The sequence below is a fragment of the Talpa europaea genome (genome assembly GCF_964194135.1).
Source record: "Talpa europaea genome assembly, chromosome: X".
NCBI lineage: Eukaryota > Metazoa > Chordata > Mammalia > Eulipotyphla > Talpidae > Talpa > Talpa europaea.
This window is the reverse complement of record NC_140081.1, coordinates 44,387,067-44,408,407: the sequence shown is the minus strand read 5'-3', so window position 1 is coordinate 44,408,407 and position 21,341 is coordinate 44,387,067. Positions and strand designations below refer to the sequence as shown.

The 21,341-nt window shown below is 36.1% G+C and overlaps 1 protein-coding gene across 2 annotated transcripts in view; it reads left to right on the top strand.

Annotated features, from left to right (window-relative positions):
• The window catches only part of OPHN1 (oligophrenin 1), a gene marked incomplete at both ends in the record, with an annotated part of 458,306 nt that overhangs the window by 99,465 nt on the left and 337,500 nt on the right, over positions 1 to 21,341 (top strand). For both annotated transcript variants that reach the window (XM_084258483.1, XM_084258482.1), the window contains one exon: positions 19,833 to 19,894. In XM_084258483.1, the coding sequence (XP_084114609.1) occupies positions 19,833 to 19,894 (62 nt within the window). The remainder of the gene's footprint in view (positions 1 to 19,832; positions 19,895 to 21,341) is intronic.

Below are 21,341 nucleotides of genomic sequence, written 5' to 3'. Positions count from 1 at the left end.
TGTGAAAACAGAGAACTTGGGCATTTTCACAGCCTGGGGCCCAGGACCAAACCCTAGGAGATAGCTTAAGAAGAATACAGACAAATTCCTTGTTGGTCCATTTACTTCTTAAAAGCAATCAAAAGATCTGTCTTCTACCTTCACTGAAGTCTTTTGACTCAGTGTGCAGGGATATTTTTTCCTTTAGAGAACCTAATACATAAAAAAAAATAGATATTTTTGAAGAAGATAAATTCAAGACTGATGATCTTTATTTCCCACAATGATTCAGAGTATGATTCTTCTAAAGAACAAACTCCCTTAGAATGTTTAAAACTAGCCTTTTCAAATGTTCAGCTTTCCAGGCAGCCAGAAATTTAAAATCTCCCTTGGGAACTGAATTTAACACATTGCTTTATAAACTGTGTGATCTTGGATAAGCTATTTCTTTTCTTTGGGACTTAGTCTTATCCTCTGTAAAATGTGGTTAATATTTGTCTTTCAAGGATGCTGCAAAGAGGTAGATTAGGCAGTGGAAATAAAAAGAACTTTGCATTGTATTGGTTGTTATGAAGTTAAAGTGACATCGGCAAACTGTAAGACTTTGGGCTCTGAGAGATATCCTGCCATTATCTTTTTTGTAAATAAACTTTTGTTGGAATGTACCCACACTTATTTCTTTAAGTATTGTCTATGAATGGTTTTGTAGTACAAGGACTGAGTGGTTAGAAAGTCTACAATATTTGCCTTCTGACTGTTTAAGAAGACATTTGGTGACTTCTGAGTTAAAACATTACTGAAAAGCACTTACTTTATGAGTACATTAAATACTAGCACTGTTGTGAATGATGTAATGTTTCTGAAATAAATTAGAAGATAGTTTTATTTATGAACTCCATAACTAAAATGTATTAATGTAGTGTTATTAATAAATGTTCATTGTAGTATATATGAGTTATATATAAAAGTATGAGGTTATCTGTGATAAGATATTTCTGCATAGAAACAGTATATTAAACATACTGGCCCATAATTTTTAATTTTTATGTAATTTATATATATATATATATTACATCATTGTTCATTTTTGTACAATGTTTGCTTTCTTTTCTCAGGTGTAGTCTGTGTCCACCACCAATTCACCCGTGTACCATCCCCATAGTATCTTGTGATCTTCTTTCCCCTGTTTTGATCCCTCTCCCTCCCTCTCTCCTGCAGAATGTCTCTGATTTATAATTGCCTGTTATTTTTAAATTTTATTGTTATATTTCCTTGATCCTTTATTTTGTTCCCACATATTCCTCTTATAAATGAAACCATCAGATATTTTTCTTTTTTGTTCTGACTTATTTCACTGAGCATAATCTCTTCTAGCTCTATCCATGTTGCTGAGAATGGCATGAATTTATCTTTTTGATTGCTGAAAAGTATTCCATTGTGTATATATAGCACATCTTCTTGATCCAGTGTATTATTTTTTAAGAGGTAATAGTTTTTTGTATTCTACAACATAAAAGTTGTTTTATATATTTTTTTAATTTTTTACATCATTGTTCATTTTTAAACAATATTTGCTTCCCTCCATCCCCTCAGGTGCAATCACCATAGAGTTTCCTTCCCCAATGCACCCATGCACCATCACCTCTGTCTCCTGTGCTCCTCTTTCCCTCCCTCTGATCCCTCTCTCTCCTCCTCCCCTGCAGGATGTCTCTGATTTATAACTGTCCATTTTTGCTTTGTTGTGTTTTGTGCTCTTACTGTTTTTTACTCTGATGTCTTATTTGATTCCCCTGTATTCCTATAAGTGAAACCATCCAATATATATTTTTTTATCCTTCTGGCTTATTTCACTGAACATAATTCCTTCTAGTTCCATCCATGTTGCTGTGAATGGCACGAGTTTATCTTTTTTGATTGCTGAATAATATTTCATTGTGTATATATGCCACATTTTCTTGATTCAGTCATCTATTTTTGGACATTTGGTTTTTTTTCCAGGTTTACCTATTTTAAATAGTGCTGTAATAAACATAGGTATACAGGTGTTCTTTTGAATCAAAGTTTATGTGTCCTTTGGGTAGATCCCTAGGAGTGGAATTGCCGGGTGGTAAGGTAGCTCCATTTTTAGTAGACTGACGAACCTCTAGACAATTTCCATAGTTATTGGACCAGTTTGCACTCCCTTCAGCAATATAGGAGAGTTCCTTTTCTTTTCTTTTTTTTTTCTTTTTAAAGATTTATTTATTTATTTATTACAAGCACTGGGTACAGTCAGAAGCACGGGAGGGTGAGAGTATTCACCAGAGCCAGAGCTGCTAACAGAACAGGCAGACTGACAAAATCACTGCTGAGGGGAGCAGGGGCGTGGCAGGAGAGATCTGCGCGCCATGTGGGACCCTCCTCAGCGGCCGGGGATTGAACCAGCACTGCAGAGGCTGTGGGCAACTTCACAGCCCAGCCCTCAACCGCTGTGCCACCAGGAGAGGCCCAGAGAGTTCCTTTTTCACCACATCCTCGCCAACATTTGCTGTTGATTTTTTTTTTTTTTTGATATGTGCCATTCTTACTGGTGTAAGGTGGTATCTCAATGTTGTTTTAATTTGCATTTCCCTGATTATAAGGGATGTTGAACATTTTTTTATATGCCTGTTGGCCATTTGCATTTCCTCTTTGGAGAAATGTCTTTTAAGATCTTCTGCCCATTTGTTGTCCAGTTTATTATTTTTTTAAGATTTATTTATTTATGCATAGAACTGTGGTAAAGGCCAGAGATGTGGGGGTGAGAGGATTCACCAGAGACAGAGTGGGGAACAGTACAGGCAGATTGACCAAAATACACTGCTGAGGGGAGTAGTGGGCGAGTCAGGAGAGGTCTGCTGTTCCATGTGTGTATCTCCCTGGCCGGGGATCAAACTGGTGCTGCAGAGAATGCAAATAGCTTCATAGGTTGAGTCTTAACCCCTCGCACCACCAGGGAGGCCCTGATCCAGTCTATTATTTTTAATAGATGTATGTGTTTCAGGTATATGCAATTTAGTACATACTAAATCTATAATTTATCTTTCACCTAATATTTTATTTTTATTTATTTTTATTTTTTATTTTTTAAGTTTTATATATTTTTTACATTATTTTTCATTTTTGCATAATGTATGCAAATTCATCCTGGTCATAGTCCCCACACAATTCCCACCCCTGCGTTTTTTGATCACACTGCCTCCTCTCCCCCCTGTAGTGTGCCTCTGGCCCATAGTTGCTTATTGATTTTGATTTTTACTTTATTATAATTAGTCTTTTTTCTGGTCCCTTATTTAGGTTTTCTAAGCTCCTGCTATGAGTGAGACCAACTGGTATTTTTCTTTTTCTTTCTGGCTTATTTTGCTGAGCACGATCCCTTCCAGCTCCATCCATGTTGCTGCAAATTGCATGAGTTTATCTTTTTTTGATTGCCGAGTAATATTCCATTGTGTATATGTGGAATCAAGAAGATTCCATGTCTTCTTGATCCAGTCATTTATTTTTGGGCATTTGGGTTGTTTCCAAAGTTTAGCTATTGTAAATAGTGCTGCTATAAGCATAGAGGTGCAGATGCCCTTTTGAATTAATGTTTCTGTGTCCTTTGTGTAAATACCTAGGAGTGGAATTGCTGGATCATATGGAAGTTCCATCTTTAGCAGGTTGAAGAATGTCCACACAGCTTTCCATAGTGGGTGGACCAGTTTTCACTCCCACTAGCAGTGCAGGAGAGTTACTTTTTCTCCACATCCTCGTCAATATTGTTGTTGCTAGTTTATTTAATATGTGCCATTCTCACTGGTGTAAGATGGTATCTCATTGTGGTTTTGATTTGCATTTCCCTGATTACAAGTGATGTTGGACATATTTTCAAATGCCTGTTGGCCATTTGCATTTCCTCTTTGGAAAATTTTCTTTTTACCTCTTCTGCCCATTTTTTTTACTAGATTATTTACCTTGTTTTTGTTGAGTCTCATCAGCTCTTTGTAGATTTTCGTGAACAGTCCTATATCATTAGTGTTGCATGCAAAATTTTTCTCCCAGTCAATGGGGTATCTCTTTGTTTTGATTGCTGTCTCCTTAGCTGTACAGAATCACTTTAATTTGATGTAGTACCAGCTGTTTATCTTTGCCTTCTCTATCACTGCTTTGGGTGGTATTTTAACCTAATATTTGATCATAAACATTTTCTCATGTTATTACAATTCTTTGTAGGTATTTTCATGGGGAGGCAAGAACTATTTTGTTCACTGTTATTTCTTCTGCACACAGAGGAATGCATGGCACATAGAATATGTTCAGTACATGTTTGCTAAATGCATGAATAATGGGAATATTTGAATTTCATTACTATAGAAGGCCATACTCTAATAGCTTATTTCCCATTTTTCTCCATTATAGATAATAATGTGTCAGTATTTTTAGGAGATTAAGACTGATGTATCTTTGGTTAAAAGTGAATGTATAACTATTGAAACAGATGTTTGCATTGGACAGTTTCCTCAGTCACTGTACTTTGAGTGTATTTCTACAAATCCATCCTGATCTAAAGGCATGACTTTTTTTTAACATTTATTTTTATTTATACAAGAGATGGGGTACAGGCCAGAGTTGTGGGAGGGTGAGAGGATTAACCAGAGACAGAGTGGGGAGCAGAACAGGCAGACTGACTGAAGTCACTGCTGAGGGGAGCAGTGGGCGAGACAGTGGAGGTCTGCTGCGCCATGTGGGATTCTCCCTGGCTGCTGGGGATCAAAGCAGCACCCTGTAGGCTGCAGACAGCTTCACAGCATGGTGCACAACCTGCTGTGCCACCGGGGAGTCCCCTAAGGGCATATCTTCTTAAAACATTTATATACCATAAAATACATAGAGGAAAGCACTCCACAACATTGTCTTCAGGGATGACTTTGTGAACTTGAATCCAACAGAAAATGTAAAAAAGAAAAAAAAAAACACACATTATAAACTAATGGGACTACTCTCAGCCAAGAAGCTTCTATACAGTGAGAGATACTATAATTTAAACAAAAAGAGATCCTACTTAATGGGAGAAAATATTTGCACACCATACATCTGACAAGGGACTGATATCAGAGATCTACAATGAAGTCCTGCAACTCAACAAAACAGAACAAAAGAACCCAATAAAAAAATGGGCAGAGAAGGGCCTCCCTGGTGGCACAGGGATTAAAGTCTCAGTACTATCAAGCTATCACCAGCCACTGACTCAGGAGTTCAATCCCCAGCCAGGGAGTTAACCCACATGGTACATCAGACCTCTCCTGTCTCGCCTGCCACAGTGTATTTCAGTAGATCCCCTGTTCTGCTCCCTACTCTGTCTCTGGTGAATCCTCTCACCCCCTGCACCTCTGTGCTAAACCCAAGTTCTTGTATTCATAATGTTTTTGTGTCCTGTGGGTAGATACCTAGGAGTAGAATTGCTGGATCATATGGAAGCTCCATTTTTAGTGGATTGTGGAACGTCCACACAGCTTTCCATAGTAGTTGGACCAGTTTGTATTCCCACCAGCAGTGTAGGATGGAGCTGGAAGGAATCATGCTCAGTGAAATAAGCCAGAAAGAAAAAGAAAAATATCGGAGGAATGTAGAGAATCCAAATAAGGGCTCAGGGAAAAAAGTAATTATAATAAAGTAAAAATCAAAATCAACAGGCAATTCTAAACCAGAGACATTCTGCAGGGGGTGGGGGGAGAAGGGATTAGGATCAAAACGGGTGGGAATAGCACAAGAGACCATGGTAATGGTTCACAGGTGAATGGGTGGTGGGAATTTCACGGTAACTATAACTGAGTTGAAAATGCATACATTGTACAAAAATGAAAAATGATGTAAAATATATAAAATAAAATAATAATAAAAAGGTAATTGTTAGAGATTTGTGAAAAAATACAAATTAGTGTTTTCTATTCTTTTTGTATACACATAAACCAGATATATTTTTAATCTTTTGAGACAATTCCATACTGTTTTCCATTGTGGCTGAAGCAGTCCAAATTGCTACCAACTTTGCAAGAGAGTTCCTCTTTCTCCACACTCTCACCAGCATTAATTTCTAGATTTTTCTTTCTGTTTTTTAATTAATTCATTATTTTTCTTACATTGTTATAGTCCCCATAGTTCTCCTGACAAACATAGCACACATGAACCATCACCATATTCCCTTTCCCTGTTATGCCTCCCGTCCCTTCCTGTGCTGTATGCCTCAGTTCTATTGTCTGCTTGTTAGTTTTGAACTTTTTTAACCTTTTGCTTGGTTTTTCTATTGTGCACATATAAGTGAAACCATCTGTTATTTATGTTTTCCTTTTGAATTCCCTTCTAGCTCCATCCATGCTGCTTCAAATAACATGAGTTTGTCTTTTTTGGTCACTGAGTAATATTCAATTGTATAAATATACCACAAATTTTTCATCCATTCATCTAATTTGGGGCAGTTGGGTTGTTTTCATATCTTGGGTTTTGTAAATAGTGCTGTAATAAACATAGGGTGTAAGGTTCCTTTCAAATTAGTGTTTTTGTATCCTTTGGGAAGATTCTGAGGGGTGGAATCGCCACATCATGTTTTTAATATGGGCCATTCTCACAGGTATGAGGTGGTTTTGTATTGCATTTCCCTGATGATAATTGACAGACATCTATTCATTTGTCTGTTTGCCATCCATATGTCTTCTTTGGAGAAGTGTCTTCTTTGTGTTCATTGTTTTGAATTGATTGTTATTTTTTTTCTTCTGTTGAGTATATGAGCTTTTTGTTGATCTTTGATATCAGTCCCTTTTCAGATGTATGGCATGTAAACATTTGTTCCCATTCCATAGGCTTTCTCCATTTTGTATATTGTCTCTTTAGCTGTGCAGACCTTGTTAGTTATATGTAGATTTAGTTGATAATACCCTACTATTTTCCCTGCTGCTGGGAATAAATCTACAAAGATACTTAAGAAGTTTATGCCATGGAATGTGCTGCCTATGATTTCATCTATTTGAAATCATATTTTATGGATCCAAGGCTGGGGCAGACCGCACACCCAGAAAAGTACGTCTCCTACTTGCCATTTTAGAACAGGGACCTTCTTTCAATAAAGACTTCTTGAAACTGGCAGAAGGCTCCCCGTGGAGCCAGAGGTGAGCTGGGAAGAACCCCCACACCAGGCCCTTTCTGGCCAACAGTCTGAGCCCAGAGGGGGAGCGGGCAGCCAAGGCCGGGGCAGACCTTACATGCAGGAAAGTAAGTCTCAGACTTGCTATTTTAGAACAGAGACCTTCCTTCCTTCAATAAAGACTGCTTGAAACCGACAGAAGGCTCCCCACAGAAGGCTCCCCGTGGAGCCAGAGGTGAGCTGGGAAGCAGCCCAATGCCAGGTCCTTTCTGGCCAGAGTCCAAGAGCAGAGGGGGAGCGGGCATCCAAGGCTGGGGCAGACCTCACATGCAGGAAAGTGCATCTCCGACTCGCCATTTTAGAACAGGGTCCTTCCTTCAATAAAGCCTTCTTGAAACCAGCAAAAGGCACCCCGCTGAGCCAGAGGTGAGTTAAAAGCCCCCACCAGCCTGGTCCCCCTTGACAGGAAGTTGGAGCCCAGAGCAGGATCCAGTGATTGGGAGCCCAGAGTGCAATATACCTGCTCCACCCCCAGGGAAGTCTGTGGGACTTCAAGATATACCTTTGGAATTAAACAACACAGAAGGAGGAGATATTCTGTGAAAGTGAACATTAATATACTCAAAGAACCACTGCCTCACCGGACTTCTGGCATAACAGTATTTGCCTCGTTGGGACCACCAGTTTCCGAAATCCCAGAAAGAGCAACCAAAAAGTTGCTGGCCAGTATCAGCAACACAGGGCCCCAACGCATAGAGCAAATTAGAAAACAGATAGCAGAGAAAAGAAAAACTATATGCAACCTAGCAACTTCCAGGAAAAAGACATACCACAAAAAGAAAACCACCCACTACATTGCAACGACAGTGACTTGGAAGAACTTCTGAGACATCCATCAAGAGAATTTAAAATTGCCATGATTAAAAAACTGAAGGAAGTCAAAAACGATATGGGAAAAATAATCAATGATCAGAAGAATAAAATTGAGTCCCTAAAGAGGGAAGTAAAAGAAATGCAGAAGATTAAAGAATTAATTGGGGAGCTAATGAACTCTGGCAAAAGCAGTGAAAGCAGAATAGATGAAATGGAAGAATGAATAAGTTCTATTGAAGACACAGAAATAAAAAGAACCAAAACAAAAAAGGAAAGAGAAGTATGAAGGAAAAAGACTGAAGAAAGAACACCAAACGTCCATGATGAAAGGAAAAATACAGCAAGACAAATAATAGTAAAGCTCCCAAGATCCAAGACAAGGAAAAAATAATGAAGCTGACAAAAGGGAAGAAACATATAACAACAAAGGAAAACCAATCAGACTGACATCAGACTTCTCTGAAGATACACTACAGGAAAGGAGAGAGTGGAGGGACATAGTCAACAGACTCCAAGACAACAAATGCCCACCAAGAATACTCCATCCTGCAAAGCTTTCCTTCCTCTGAAGAAAGAATAAGGACCATCCCAGACAAACAGAAACTCTGGAATTTCATTATGACTAAACCCCCACTCCAAAAAATACTACAAGGAGTCCTAAAGCCAGAACCAACAGAGGGATGAATAACAACAAAGAAGGCCAAAAAAAAAAGTTATTAAAGGAATAAATAAATAAAATAAGAGGAAAGAAAAACACAATGGCAAATACAGATGCTTACATATCAATATTAACTCTAAATGTAAATGGACTAAACTCTTCAACAAAAGACAGAGTGGCAGGCTGGATTAAGAAACAAAACCCAACATTTTGCCTTCTCCAGGGAATCCATTCAACTACAAAAGATACAAATAGACACAAAGTTAAAGGATGGAAAACAATCCTACAAGGAAATGGACCAAAAAAGAAGGCAGAAACAGCTATACTTATATTAGATAAAACAGATTTCAAACTCAAAAAGGTAAAAAGAGACCCCAACAGTTACTACATTATGATCAAGCGGCAATACTTCAAGAAGAAATAACACTCATTAACATATTTTCAGCAAACGAAGGAGCACCAAAATATATCAGACAACTATTGTCCTCTCTGAAAACAGACTCAGAGAAAACATATACGTAGTGGGAGACTTCAACACACCACTATCAACTATGGATAGATCAATGTGACAAAAAATAAGTAAGGACACTAAAGCTGTAAGTAAGCATATAGAGCTCATGGGCTTAACAGACATCTATTGAACACTAAACCCAAAAAATCTGAGTACACATTTTTCTCAAGTGCACACGGATCAGTCTCCAGAATCGATCACATACTGGGACACAAGACAATCATCAACAGATACACCAAGACTGAAATCATACCAACCATCTTCTCTGACCATGAAGGCATCAAACAAGAAATAAACCATAAAGAGAAGGCAAGGAACTCTCCTACCTCATGGAGATTGAAACCCACACTACTGGAAGACCACTGGACTAATGAGATCAAAGAAGAAATTAAAAAATACTTTGAGTTGAATGACCAGGAGGACACCAATTTCCTAAATTTATGGGACACAGCAAAAGCATTAATAAGAGGGAAATATATAGCAATAGAGGCTCACATCAAGAAACAAGAAAGATGTCAAAGAAACAACCTAAACTCAGAACTCAAAGTACTAGAAAAAGAACAACAAAAAAACCCCAAAACCAGCAGAAGAAAATAAATGATCAAAATCAAAGCAGAAATAAATGAAATCAAAAGTAAAAAAAAATACAAAAGATCAATGAAACCAAAAACTGGTTCTTCGAAAAAATCAATAAAATAGACAAACCCCTAGCCAGTCTCACAAAGGAAAAATAGGAGAAAGCTCAAATAAATAGGATCACAGATGACAGAGGAGAAATCACAACAGACACATCAGAAATCAAAAGTATAATCATAAACTTCTATGAACAGTTATATGCAAACAAGTTCAATAATCTAGAGGAGATAGACAGATTCCTACAACTCTACAATCACTGAAAGCTAGATCAAGAAGAAATAGAATACCTAAACAGACCAATTACAAGCAGCAAAATTGAAATGGCAATGAAAAATCTCTCCAAAAACAAAAGCCCAGGCAGGACCAAACGGATTTTGAAATCAATTCTATCAAACATTCAGAAACGAATTTGTGCCTATCTGTCATAAACTCTTTCAAAAAGTTGATAAGGAAGGGATAATACAAAACACATTCTATGAAGCCAACATTACACTAATACCAAAACCAAACAAGGACAACACAAAAAAAGAAAACTACAGGCCAATCTCTCTAATGAACACTGATGCAAAAATCCTCAAATCAAATTTTAGCTATCAGAATTCAACAATGTATGTATAAGATAACTCACCATGACCAAGTAGGATTTATTTCAGGGACACAAGGATGGTTCAATATCTGAAAATCAATCAATGTTATCCAAGATGTCAACAAAAAGAAATATAAAAATCATATGATAATATCAATAGATGCTGAGAAAGTGTTCCATAATGCACAACAACCATTTATGATAAAGGGCCTTGAAATTCTCGGGATACAAGGACATACGTCAACATCATAAAGACCATATATGACAAGCCCATAGCCAGTATCATTCTCAATGGTGAAAAGCTGAAAGCATTTCCATTAAGCTCTGGAACTAGACAAGGATGTCCACTGTCACCACTGCTTTTTAATATAATACTGGAAGTCCTAGCCAGAGCAATAAGACAAGAAAAAGACATTACGAAGAATGCAAATAGGGAAGGAAGAAGTTAAACTATCACTATTTGCAGATGATATGATGATATACATAGAGAACTCCAAAAACTGCAAAGAAAAACTAATTCAACTAATCAATCAGTTTAGTGAAGTGGCAGGATACAAAATTAACACGCAAAAATCAGTAGCCTTCCTATACAAAACAATAAATCTGAAGAAGAAATAAAACAAAATCCCTTTCATTATTGAAAAAAATCAAATACTTAGGAATAAACCTAACAAAAGAGGTAAAGGACCTATACAAAGAAAACTATAAAACACTGTTAAAAAAAATAGAAGAAGACACAAAGAAATGGAAAGACATCCCTTGGTCATGGATTGGAAGAATTAACATTTTTAAAATGGCCATCCTACCAAAAGCAATTTACAGATTCAATGCTCTTCCAATAAAAATTTCAATGACATTCTTCAAAGAAATAGAACAATTATTGATGAAATTCATATGAAAGCACCAAAAAACCCCAAATTGCCAAATCTCTCCTGAAATTAAAAGAAGGGAATGGAGGCATCACATTCTCAGACTTAAAACTATACTACAAATCCATAATCATCAAAACTGCATGGTATTATAACAAGAACAGACATATGGACCAATGGAACTGAATAAAAAATCCAGAAATAAAGGAGCAAAAAATATGTGCTGGAATAAAGAAAGTTTGTTCAATAAATGGTACTGGGAAAACTGGGTCGCTACATGCAAAAGAATGAAGTTTGACTACTACCTCACACCATGCACAAAAACCAACTCAAAATGGATTAAAGAACTAGACATAAGACCTGAAACCATAAAATACATAGAAGGAAATATAGGCAAAACACTACATAACATGCACATCAAAGATATCTTTACAGACACATCACCCAAAACAGTGATAGTGAAGGCAAAGATAAACAGCTGGGACTACATCAAATTTAAGGGTTTCTGCACAGCAAAAGAGACAATAACTAAAACAAAGAGAAACCCCACCGACTGGGAGAAAATTTTTGCACCTGACACAGATGATAAAGGACTGATCACAAAAATCTACAAATAGTTGATGAGACTCAACAAAAACAAAGAAAATAATCCAGTCAAAAAATGGGCAGAAGAGCTAAAAAGAAACATTTCCAAAGAGGAAATGCAAATGGGGCCTCCCCTGGTGGCACAGCAGTTGAGGGCTGGGCTGTGAGGCTGCTGGCAGCCTCTGTAGTGCTGGTTTGTTCCCTGGCCTCTGAGAAGGGTCCCACAAAAAAAAATGCAAATGGCCAGTAGGTACATGAAAAAATGTTCAAAGTCACTTGTAATCAGGGAAATGCAAATCAAAACTATAATGAGATACCATCTTACACAATGAGAGTGGCACATATTAAAAATCTGGCAACAATAAATGTTGGTGAGGTTGTGGAGAAAAAGGAACTCTCCTGCATTGCTGGTCAGAGTGCAAACTGGTCCAACTACTATTTAGAGCTCTGTGAAGATTTCTTGACCTACTAAAGATAGAGCTTCCATATGATCCAGCAATTCCACTCCTAGGTATTTACCCAAATGACACAGAAACATTAATTCCAAAGGCTACCTACATCCCTATGTTTTTAGCAGCACTATTTATAATAGTAAGCTTTGGAAACAACCCAAATGCCCAAAAATAGATTACTGCATCAAGAAGATATGGTATGTATACACAATGGAATATAACTCAGCAATTAAAAAAGATAAACATATGCAGTTTGCAGCAGCATGGATGGAGCGGGAAGGGATCATGCTCAGCAAAATAAGTCAGAAAGTAAAAGAAAAATACCGGATGGTCTCACTCATGGCAGGTATTTAGAAAACCTAAATAAGGGACCAGGAAAAAGACTAATTAATGCAAAGTAAATATCAAAGTCAACAAGCAACTATAAACCAGAGACACAGTACGGGGAAGGGGGAGGGAAGGTGAGAGGAAGGACTAGGTTCAAAATAAGGGAGGGTGCAATTTTATGGGGAATATAACAAAAATGAAAATGCATACATTGTGCAAAAATGAAAAAATGATGTAAGAATTATATAAAATAAAATACTAGTTAAAAAAAGAAATCATATTTTATGGTTTCAGATCTTACATTCAAGTCTTTTTCCATTTTTTTTGCATACCTCTGTTTACTGTTCCTTCCCTAACTGTCCACCTCCTTTTCTCTTCCCAACAACCTCCCTTGTCTTGTCCAAGCTATTTAAGATGACCAGAGGTCATCTTTTTCCATTTTGAATTGCTATGTGTATAGTGAGCGATTGTGGTCTAGTTTCATTCTTTTGCATGTGGCTGTCCATTTTTCACAGCATCATGTATTAAAGAGGCTTTCCTTGTTCCAGTGACTAATTTTTTCTCCTTTGTCATAAAGTAGTTGCCCATAAATATGTGGTTTTATTTCTTGGCTCTCTACTGTTTCATTTATTTGCCTGTCTCTTTTTGTTCCAGTACCATTCTTTTTTAATTATTATGGCTTGATAGCATAATTAGAAGTCTGTAAATGTAATGCCAACATTTTCACCCTGTTTAGTCAGGAGAGCTTTGAGTGTTTGGGGTCTTTTGTAGTTCCATATGTGTGTTAGTAATATTCATTCCATTTTCTTTAAGAATGCCATTAAGACTTTTGTTGGGATTGTATTGTATTCAGTGTGTAAATTGCTTTGACTAGGGTGGCCATTTTGACAATGTTGAATCTTCCAACCCATAAGCAGGGTATGTCTTTCCATTACTTTATGTCTTCTATTTCTTTTAACAATGTGTTTTCCTTTCTGTAGGTATTTAATCTCCTCTGTTATGTTTATTATTTGGTATTTAATTGTTTTTTCAATGAGATCATAAATGGGGTGACTTTCTTATTTTTTTCTTCTTCTAGCTTATTGTTTGTATATAGGAAGGCAACTAATTTTTGTGTGCTGATTTTGTATCCTCCCACTATGCTTAACTGGTTAATTGTTTTAATTAATTTTTCTGTGGAATCTTTAAGGTTCTGTATTTTATCATACCATCTGCATTTAGTAATAGTAACTTTATTTGTTTCACAACCTGGATTACTTTTATAGCTATCTCTTGCCTAATTGCTCCAGCTAGGGCTTAAAATAATATATTTAATAGTAGTGCTGATAGTGTACATCCTCAGTACCAGGTCTTAGTGGAAAGGTTTTCAACTTTTCTCCATTTACTATACTAGCTGCGGGTTTCATATATATATATATATATATATATATATATATATTTAAATTACATTTAGATATGTTCATTTATCTTGTTTTTCAGAAGTTCTTTTTAAAATCATAAATGGATGTTGAATTTCATCAAATGCTTTCTCAGCATGTATTGATAAGATTATATGGTTTTTATTTTCCTTTTGTTGATGAGACAAATTACATTGATTCATTTTGTATGTTGAAACATTCTTGTGTTCATGTTATAAATCCCAGTTGGTCATTATGTGTGGTCTTTTCGATACATTTTTGGGTTCACTTTGCTAATTTTTTACTGAGGGATTTTGCTTCGTCTGTTCTTTAGGAAGATTGTTTTGTAGTTTTCTTTTTCTTTATTGTCTTTGTTTTTTTTATTTTATATATTTTTTACTTCATTTCTCATTTTTGTACAATGTATGCATTTTCATCTTGGTTATATTCTCTGTAAAATTCCCACCACCCTGGTTTTGATACTACGCCCTTCTCCCCACCCTGTCGTGTGTCTCTTATAGTTGCCTGTTGATTTTGATTTTTGCTTTATTTTAATTAGTTTTTTCCTGATCCCTTATTTGGGTCTTAAATTCCTGCTATAAGTGAGACCATTCGGTATTTTTCTTTTTCTTTCTGGCTTATTTCACTGTGTTTGTTTTGTTGTTAGCTTAATGCTGGCCTCATAAAATGTGTTTATGTGTATTCCTTCTCTCTCAGTTTTTGAATGAGTTTGAGTAGGCTAGGTATTAGTTCATCCCTGAAGGTTTGGTGGAACTCATTTGTGAAGCCATCTGATCTTGGACTTTTATTTTGGGGAGACTTTTTATCACGGTTTCAAAATCCTAACTTGAGATTGGTTTATTCAGATTTTTCATTTTTCTCCCTTTAAGTCTTGGATGATTGTACAATTCTAAGAATCTGTCCATCTCAGCTAGGTTGTTTAATTTGCTTGCCTATAAATGTTCATAATAATCTCTTAATATCTTCTGAATTTGCAGTGTCTGTTGTAACGTCTCATCTTTAATTTTTTATCCTATTTATATTAGTTTTCTCCTTTTTCTGATAGTGAGTGTCCCTAGATGATTGTCCATATTTTAAGCTATTTTTCAGAGAAACATCCTTTGGTTTAATTGATATTTTGAACTTTTTGCTCTAATTTTTATTATTTGCTTCCTTTACTCACTTTTGAATTTTTTTGTTCTTCTTTTTGTAGTTACTTGGGATGAGAGACAAATTTCTTTATTTGGGCTCTTGTTTCTTCATGTGGGCCTGTATTAGCCTGTATTATCATATACTTCCCGTTTAGTACTGATTTTTCTCTGTCTCATACGTTCTCATACATTGTTTTCTCATTGTCATTTGTTTCAAGGTATTTTTTGATTTCTTATTTGATTTTCTCATTGACCCAGTTTTCTTTCAGTACTATGTTGTTCAGTCCCACATATTAGAGGATTTCCCTCTTTCTTTTTTTAGTTGATTTCTAGTCTGATACCTTTTTGATTGAGAAAACAATTGGTGAAATTTAAATCTTCTTGAATTTGTTAATGTTTGTCTTCTGGTCCAATGTGTAGTCAATCCTATAGACTATCCCCTGTGCACCTGATAATAATGCGTATTCTGTTTTTTTAGGGTGCAGGGTACGATAGTGGCACAGCAGGTTGAGTGCAGTGCTGTGAAGCTGTCCACAGCCTCTGCAGCACGCTTTTGATTCCTGGCCAGCCACGGAGATTCCCACGTGGCACTGCAGACCTCTCCTGTCTTGCCCACTGTTTCCTTCTGCAGTGCTTTCAGTCTGTCTGCCTGTTCTGTTCCCTGCTCTGTCTCTGGTGAATCCTGTCACCCTCCCGTGCCTCTGACCTGTACCCCAGTTTTTGAATAAACATAAAATAAATCTTTTCAAAAAAACTATAGATGTCTATTGGGTCCAAATGGTCTAATTCTTTGTTTAAAACTACAATGCCCCTTTCATTTTTTGTCGTGTTGAATTGTCCATTGATGAGATTGAAGTGTTTTTTTTTTTAAAGATTTATTTATTTATTTATTTAAGATTTTATTTTTATTTATTTATACAAGCACTGGGTACAGTCAGAAGCGCGGGAGGGTGAGGGAATTTGCCAGAGCAGAGAGCAGAACAGGCAGACTGATGAAGTACACTGCTGAGGGGAGCAGCGGGCTGCAAGAGAGGTCTTCCCTGGTGGCCAGGGATTGAACCTGTACTGCAGAGGTTGCGGGCAGTTTTGCAACCCAGCTCTCAACCGCTGTGCCACTGGGGAGGCCCAAAGATTTATTTAATTTAATACAAGAACTAGGTACAGGCCAGAGACACAGGAGGGTGAGAGGATTCACCAGATAGAGAAAAGAGAGCAGAACAGACAGACAGATTGAAAGCACTGCTAAGAGGAGTGGCGGACGAGACAGACGAGACAGTAGAGGTCTGCCAGGCCATGTGGGACTCTCCCTGGCCATCCGGGAAGCGAACTCGCACTGCACAGGCTGGGGACATCTCCACAGTTCAGCACTCAACCTGCTGCACCACCAGAGAGGCCCGACTGAAGTGTTTTATTGTCCTACCACAAGTATGTTTTTGCTGATTTTTTTTCCTGAATTATTAGTAGTTGCCTAATATATTTTGGTGTTCCTTCCTTTGTTCAGTATATATTGATGGCTGTTATGTTTTCCTGATGTATTGTTGCCTTAATCATTATGTGTTGTCCATCTCACTTGTTACTTTTTATAACTGGAAATTTATTTTATCTGATATAGATATGGCTGTCTCTGCTTCCTTTGGGTCCCATTTGCTTGTAGGATTGTTTTACAACCCTTTACTTTGATCCTATGTATATCTGTGGAGCTTATACGCATCTCCAGGAGGCAGAAGTAGGTTGGATTTTGTTTCCTAACTCAACCAGAAATTCTGTGTCTTTTAATTTCTGAGTTTAGTCCATTAACTTTTATACTGATTACTGATATTTGAAAATCTGTTGAAGTCATTTAGCATTTAATTTTGTGTTTCTCTATATTACTTTCTTTTTTTCAGTTACTTTTGTGTGTTTTTCTGTTTGGCTTCAATATTAGAGTCCCTTTTCAATATTTCTGGGAATGGGGAGTGTAGTTTTATCATATTTCTTCAGTTTCTCTTTGCCAAGAAGGCACTTATTTCTTCCTCACATCTAAAGGAGAGCTTTTCAGAGTAGAGTATTTTTGTTTCACAATTTTTCGAGCATGTCTTTCCACTCTCTCCTCACCCACAGTGTTTATTCTGAGAAGTCCAATGCTGCATGATCTGGGTTCCTTTGTAGGTTTTATGCTTCTGAGCCTTTGTATTTTTATACTATTTGTAGTAATTTATCCTCTTTCATTTTATGTGTACTACTATTTTCTCTATTCTTTGATTTTTTTTTTTTTAGCCTAGCTGGAGGTTTATTAATTTTGTTCATCTTCTCAAGGAATCAACTCTTGGTTTCATCATTATTTTGTAAGGTCATTTTGTTTTCTGTTTCATCCTTTCTACTCTTTTATTCTTTCCTTTTTTCTGGTTGCTTGATTTCATGGGTGGATTTTTCTTCTTAATGTGAGCCTATTTTGCAATAATCATCCCTCTTAAGTTTTGCTTCTTCCCCAAATTCTGATCACTTGTTTTTAATATTCTTGAGGTATCATTTTAAAATTTTTATGGTATATTGAGTTAATGTAAATTTTCCAATACTTTATGATTTAGAGGTATAGATTCATAACTCTTCAGATTTATGTTACCACACCACACTCGCCAGAGATGTACCCATAATCCTCTGTCATAGTCCATTAGGCATCCTCTCCACTGTTTTCATAACCTATACTCTCACCTTCTGATAGTGTGTCAAGTCATAATTTTGATTTCTGCTTCAAACTCATCTTTAATCCAATAAATTATCAATAGTGTATTGTTTAGTTTTCATGTATTTTTTTTGTTTTTCCTTGTGCTTTTTATTAAGTTGAATTCTAGCTTCATGGCATTATGGTCAGAATAAGTACTTGGTATGACTATTGACTAGAGTCCAAACATATGTTCTTTTTTAAATATGTTCCATGTGCACCTGAAAAAAATGTTCATGCCACATTTTTTTTTTTTGTGTGTGTGGAGTGTTCTGTGTCCTTGTATGTATTAGTCCAGAAATATTTTGTTTAGAAATATTGGGTCCCATGAATTTGCATTTCTGATTCATTTGAGATGATAGAGATAGAGATGATTCTCACCAATTATTGCTTTAAATCAATTTCTTACAACTTTCAGCTTCTGCAACTCCCATGATGTGGATTTTTTTTTCTCTTTAGGTTTTTTCTCTTTAGGTTCTCAAAGAACTCTTAGACCTTTTATATATTTTAATTTTATTTTTCTCTCGGTGTTCTATTTCTGTGCTCTCTCACAATCCATTTAAGCTTACTGATCCTTCCTACTACTTACTTGTGTTTGTCTACTATTGTTTATTTGGCCATTTTATATATAAATATATACCCATATATTATATATATACACACATATATATTCTATTTGTTACAGTCTCATATTTTCTTATTTTGTTTTTTGTGTTTTGATCATCTGTTGTTTTTGTTGATTTGGCAAGAATGTTTATAATTTTTGGGAGGGATTTATTTATTTCCTCTATGAAAAACAGTATGGAGTTTTCTTAAAATAAAAATGGAAATTCTGTATGATCCAGCAATAGTTCTATTAGGTAACTGTCCTTAAAATATGAAAACTCTTATTCTATTTATGTGTGCCAATGTTCATAGCAACACTGTGCACAGTTACCAAGTCATGGAATCAACCTAAGTATCCTTCAACAGATGAATGGATAAAGAAATTTGTAATATGTACTTAAGGGAGTACTACACATCTGTGAAAAAGGGTGACATAGTTTCTTTTGGGAAAAAATGAATGAGCCTCAAGGTGATTATGTTAAATTAAATAAGCCATAAATTGTTTCACTCATCTGTGAAAGCAAAAACACAAACAGGCAAAATATAACAGCAATAATTGTTGGACATAGTGACAGAATTTAATAGTTTCCAGAGGGAACAGAGAGGAGGCCAGAGCGAATGGGAGAGGTAGGCAGATGGGATATGGCATGGGTGGTTTGGTTGAGGGTGAGTGAAAGATGTGAACAGATGGAAGAGCAAAAATGTATCCACACAATTAAAATAACAAAAAATAAGTTAGACAAAGAAAGACAAATACTCTATGATCTTACTTGTATGTGAAGTCAAAGAAATCCAAACTCATAGAAAAATAAATCATATTTGTGATGGATAGAGTTTGCCCCAGAGTTGTAGTATGGGGCATGGTTGAAATGGGTGAAAGTGGTCAAAAGATACAAACTTCTAGTGCAAGATAAATTGTGGGTATTTTAATGTCCAACTTGATGACTATAGTCTACACTCACTGCTATATTATACATATGAATGTTACCAAAAGTTGATTCTACAAGTTCTTATCACAGGAAAAGATTATTTTGGCAATAATATAAAGTGATAGATGTTAACTAAACATACTGTGGTAATTATTTTGCCCTATATGTATGTCAATCACTATGTATTTCTCTTAAGCTCATATAGTGTTTTATTTCAATTATATCTCCTTAAAATTAGAGGGAAAGAAAAAGCTTTTGGGTATAAGGATTATCAAGAAAGAAAATAGAAAATGAAACATTCAGCAGGCTCTAACTCATTCTCCTGTTTACTTTGTATTTGATACTTTATTCTAAGGGACATGCTCAACTTCCTATCACACATATCTCTGCCACAGCCAAATGATTAATTTGTTTTATCTTTCATTCTGTCCTTCCAGCTGAATCCTTCAAGGAGTTTGCTGAATTGCTCAATGAAGTAGAAAATGAGAGGATGATGATGGTAGGTCACTAACACTGGAGTGGACTGAGATTATGCCTGAAAATGGTTTTTTTTTTTTTCTGGCCTTTTTTTGCAGTTGCAGTGTCTATAGATGTCCGTTAGGCCTATGTGGTCTAGAACTTTGTTAGTACTCTTGTGTCTTCATTTTCTGTCTCGTTGAACTGCCCATTGGTGAGAGTGGGGTGTTGAAGATTTCTACCACACAGAGACGATAGTAGTTTTCTAATGTATTTTGGTGCTCCCTCATTTGGTGAGTATATATTGATGATTGTTAAGTCTTCCTGGTGTGTTGTCCCCTTGACCACTATATAGTGTCCATGTCTTTTGTCACCATTTAATTTGAAGTGTATTTTAAACATATAAGTGTTTAAACATATAAGTGTCTACCCCTGCCTTCTTTTGGGTGCCATTAGCTTGTAATAAGTGTTTTCCGACCCTTGCAACCTATGTTTGTTTTGGGCTCTTAGGTGTGTTTCTTTGAGGCAGCAAAATGTTGGATTCTGTTCTCTAATCCAACATGCTACTCTGTGTCTTTTTATTGGTGATTTTAGTCCATTAACACTTGGGTTGATTAATGATATGTGGAAGTTTGTTACTGCCATTTTGTTCATCATTGTATGGTACTATTAAATTTCTCAGTAAGTTCTGTGTGCTTATTGCTCTGTTGGTTTTTATCCTAAGGCTTCTTGTAATATTACTTGAAGTGGGTTTTAGTTGTAGCAAATTTCTAAAGATTTTGTTTGAGGAGGTCATTATTTTTCCCTCTTACAGGAAGAGCTTTGCGGGATAAATAAGCCACTCCATTCTCTGCTTGCCTTCAGTGTTTGTTCAGTGAAGTCTGGCGTTAGCCTAATCATTTTTCCTTTATAGGTTATCTGTTTCTTCCCCCTCATAAGCTTCATTACTTTTCTTTGTCTTAGACTCTTGGAAACTCTACTACTATGTGTCTTGCTGGAGTTTTTTCATTAAAATTGTTGTCGTTTTAGCTTCATGTATGTCTATTTTCATTTCCTTTTGCAAGTTTTGGAAGTTTTATTCAATTATTACTTTGACTGGCTTTTCAGCTATCTTCTCTCTCTCTCTTCTCCTTTTGCAATTCCTATGTCTCTTATATTTCCTTTCCTCACCGTGTCAGGTAATTCTGGAAGTGTGTGTTGTTTTTTTTTTTTTTTTCCATTTTTTTTTCCCTTTGTGTCTCTCTTGTATCTTTGTGTCTCTTTTTCTTTCTTGGTTCTAATTGTATCTGTGTCTTGGAAATTACTAATTCGTTCTTCCATATCTTTTATTCTATTTCCATGACTTTCTCCAGATTTTTTTTACCTCCATTGATCTTTTTGCATTCTGCTTTTCCTTTATTTTCTTATTTAAAGTTTTGGTCTTTATATTTGTTTGTTGATTATGTTTCTTTTAGCATTTTTTTTCCATTTCTCCATCTTCTCATGTATCT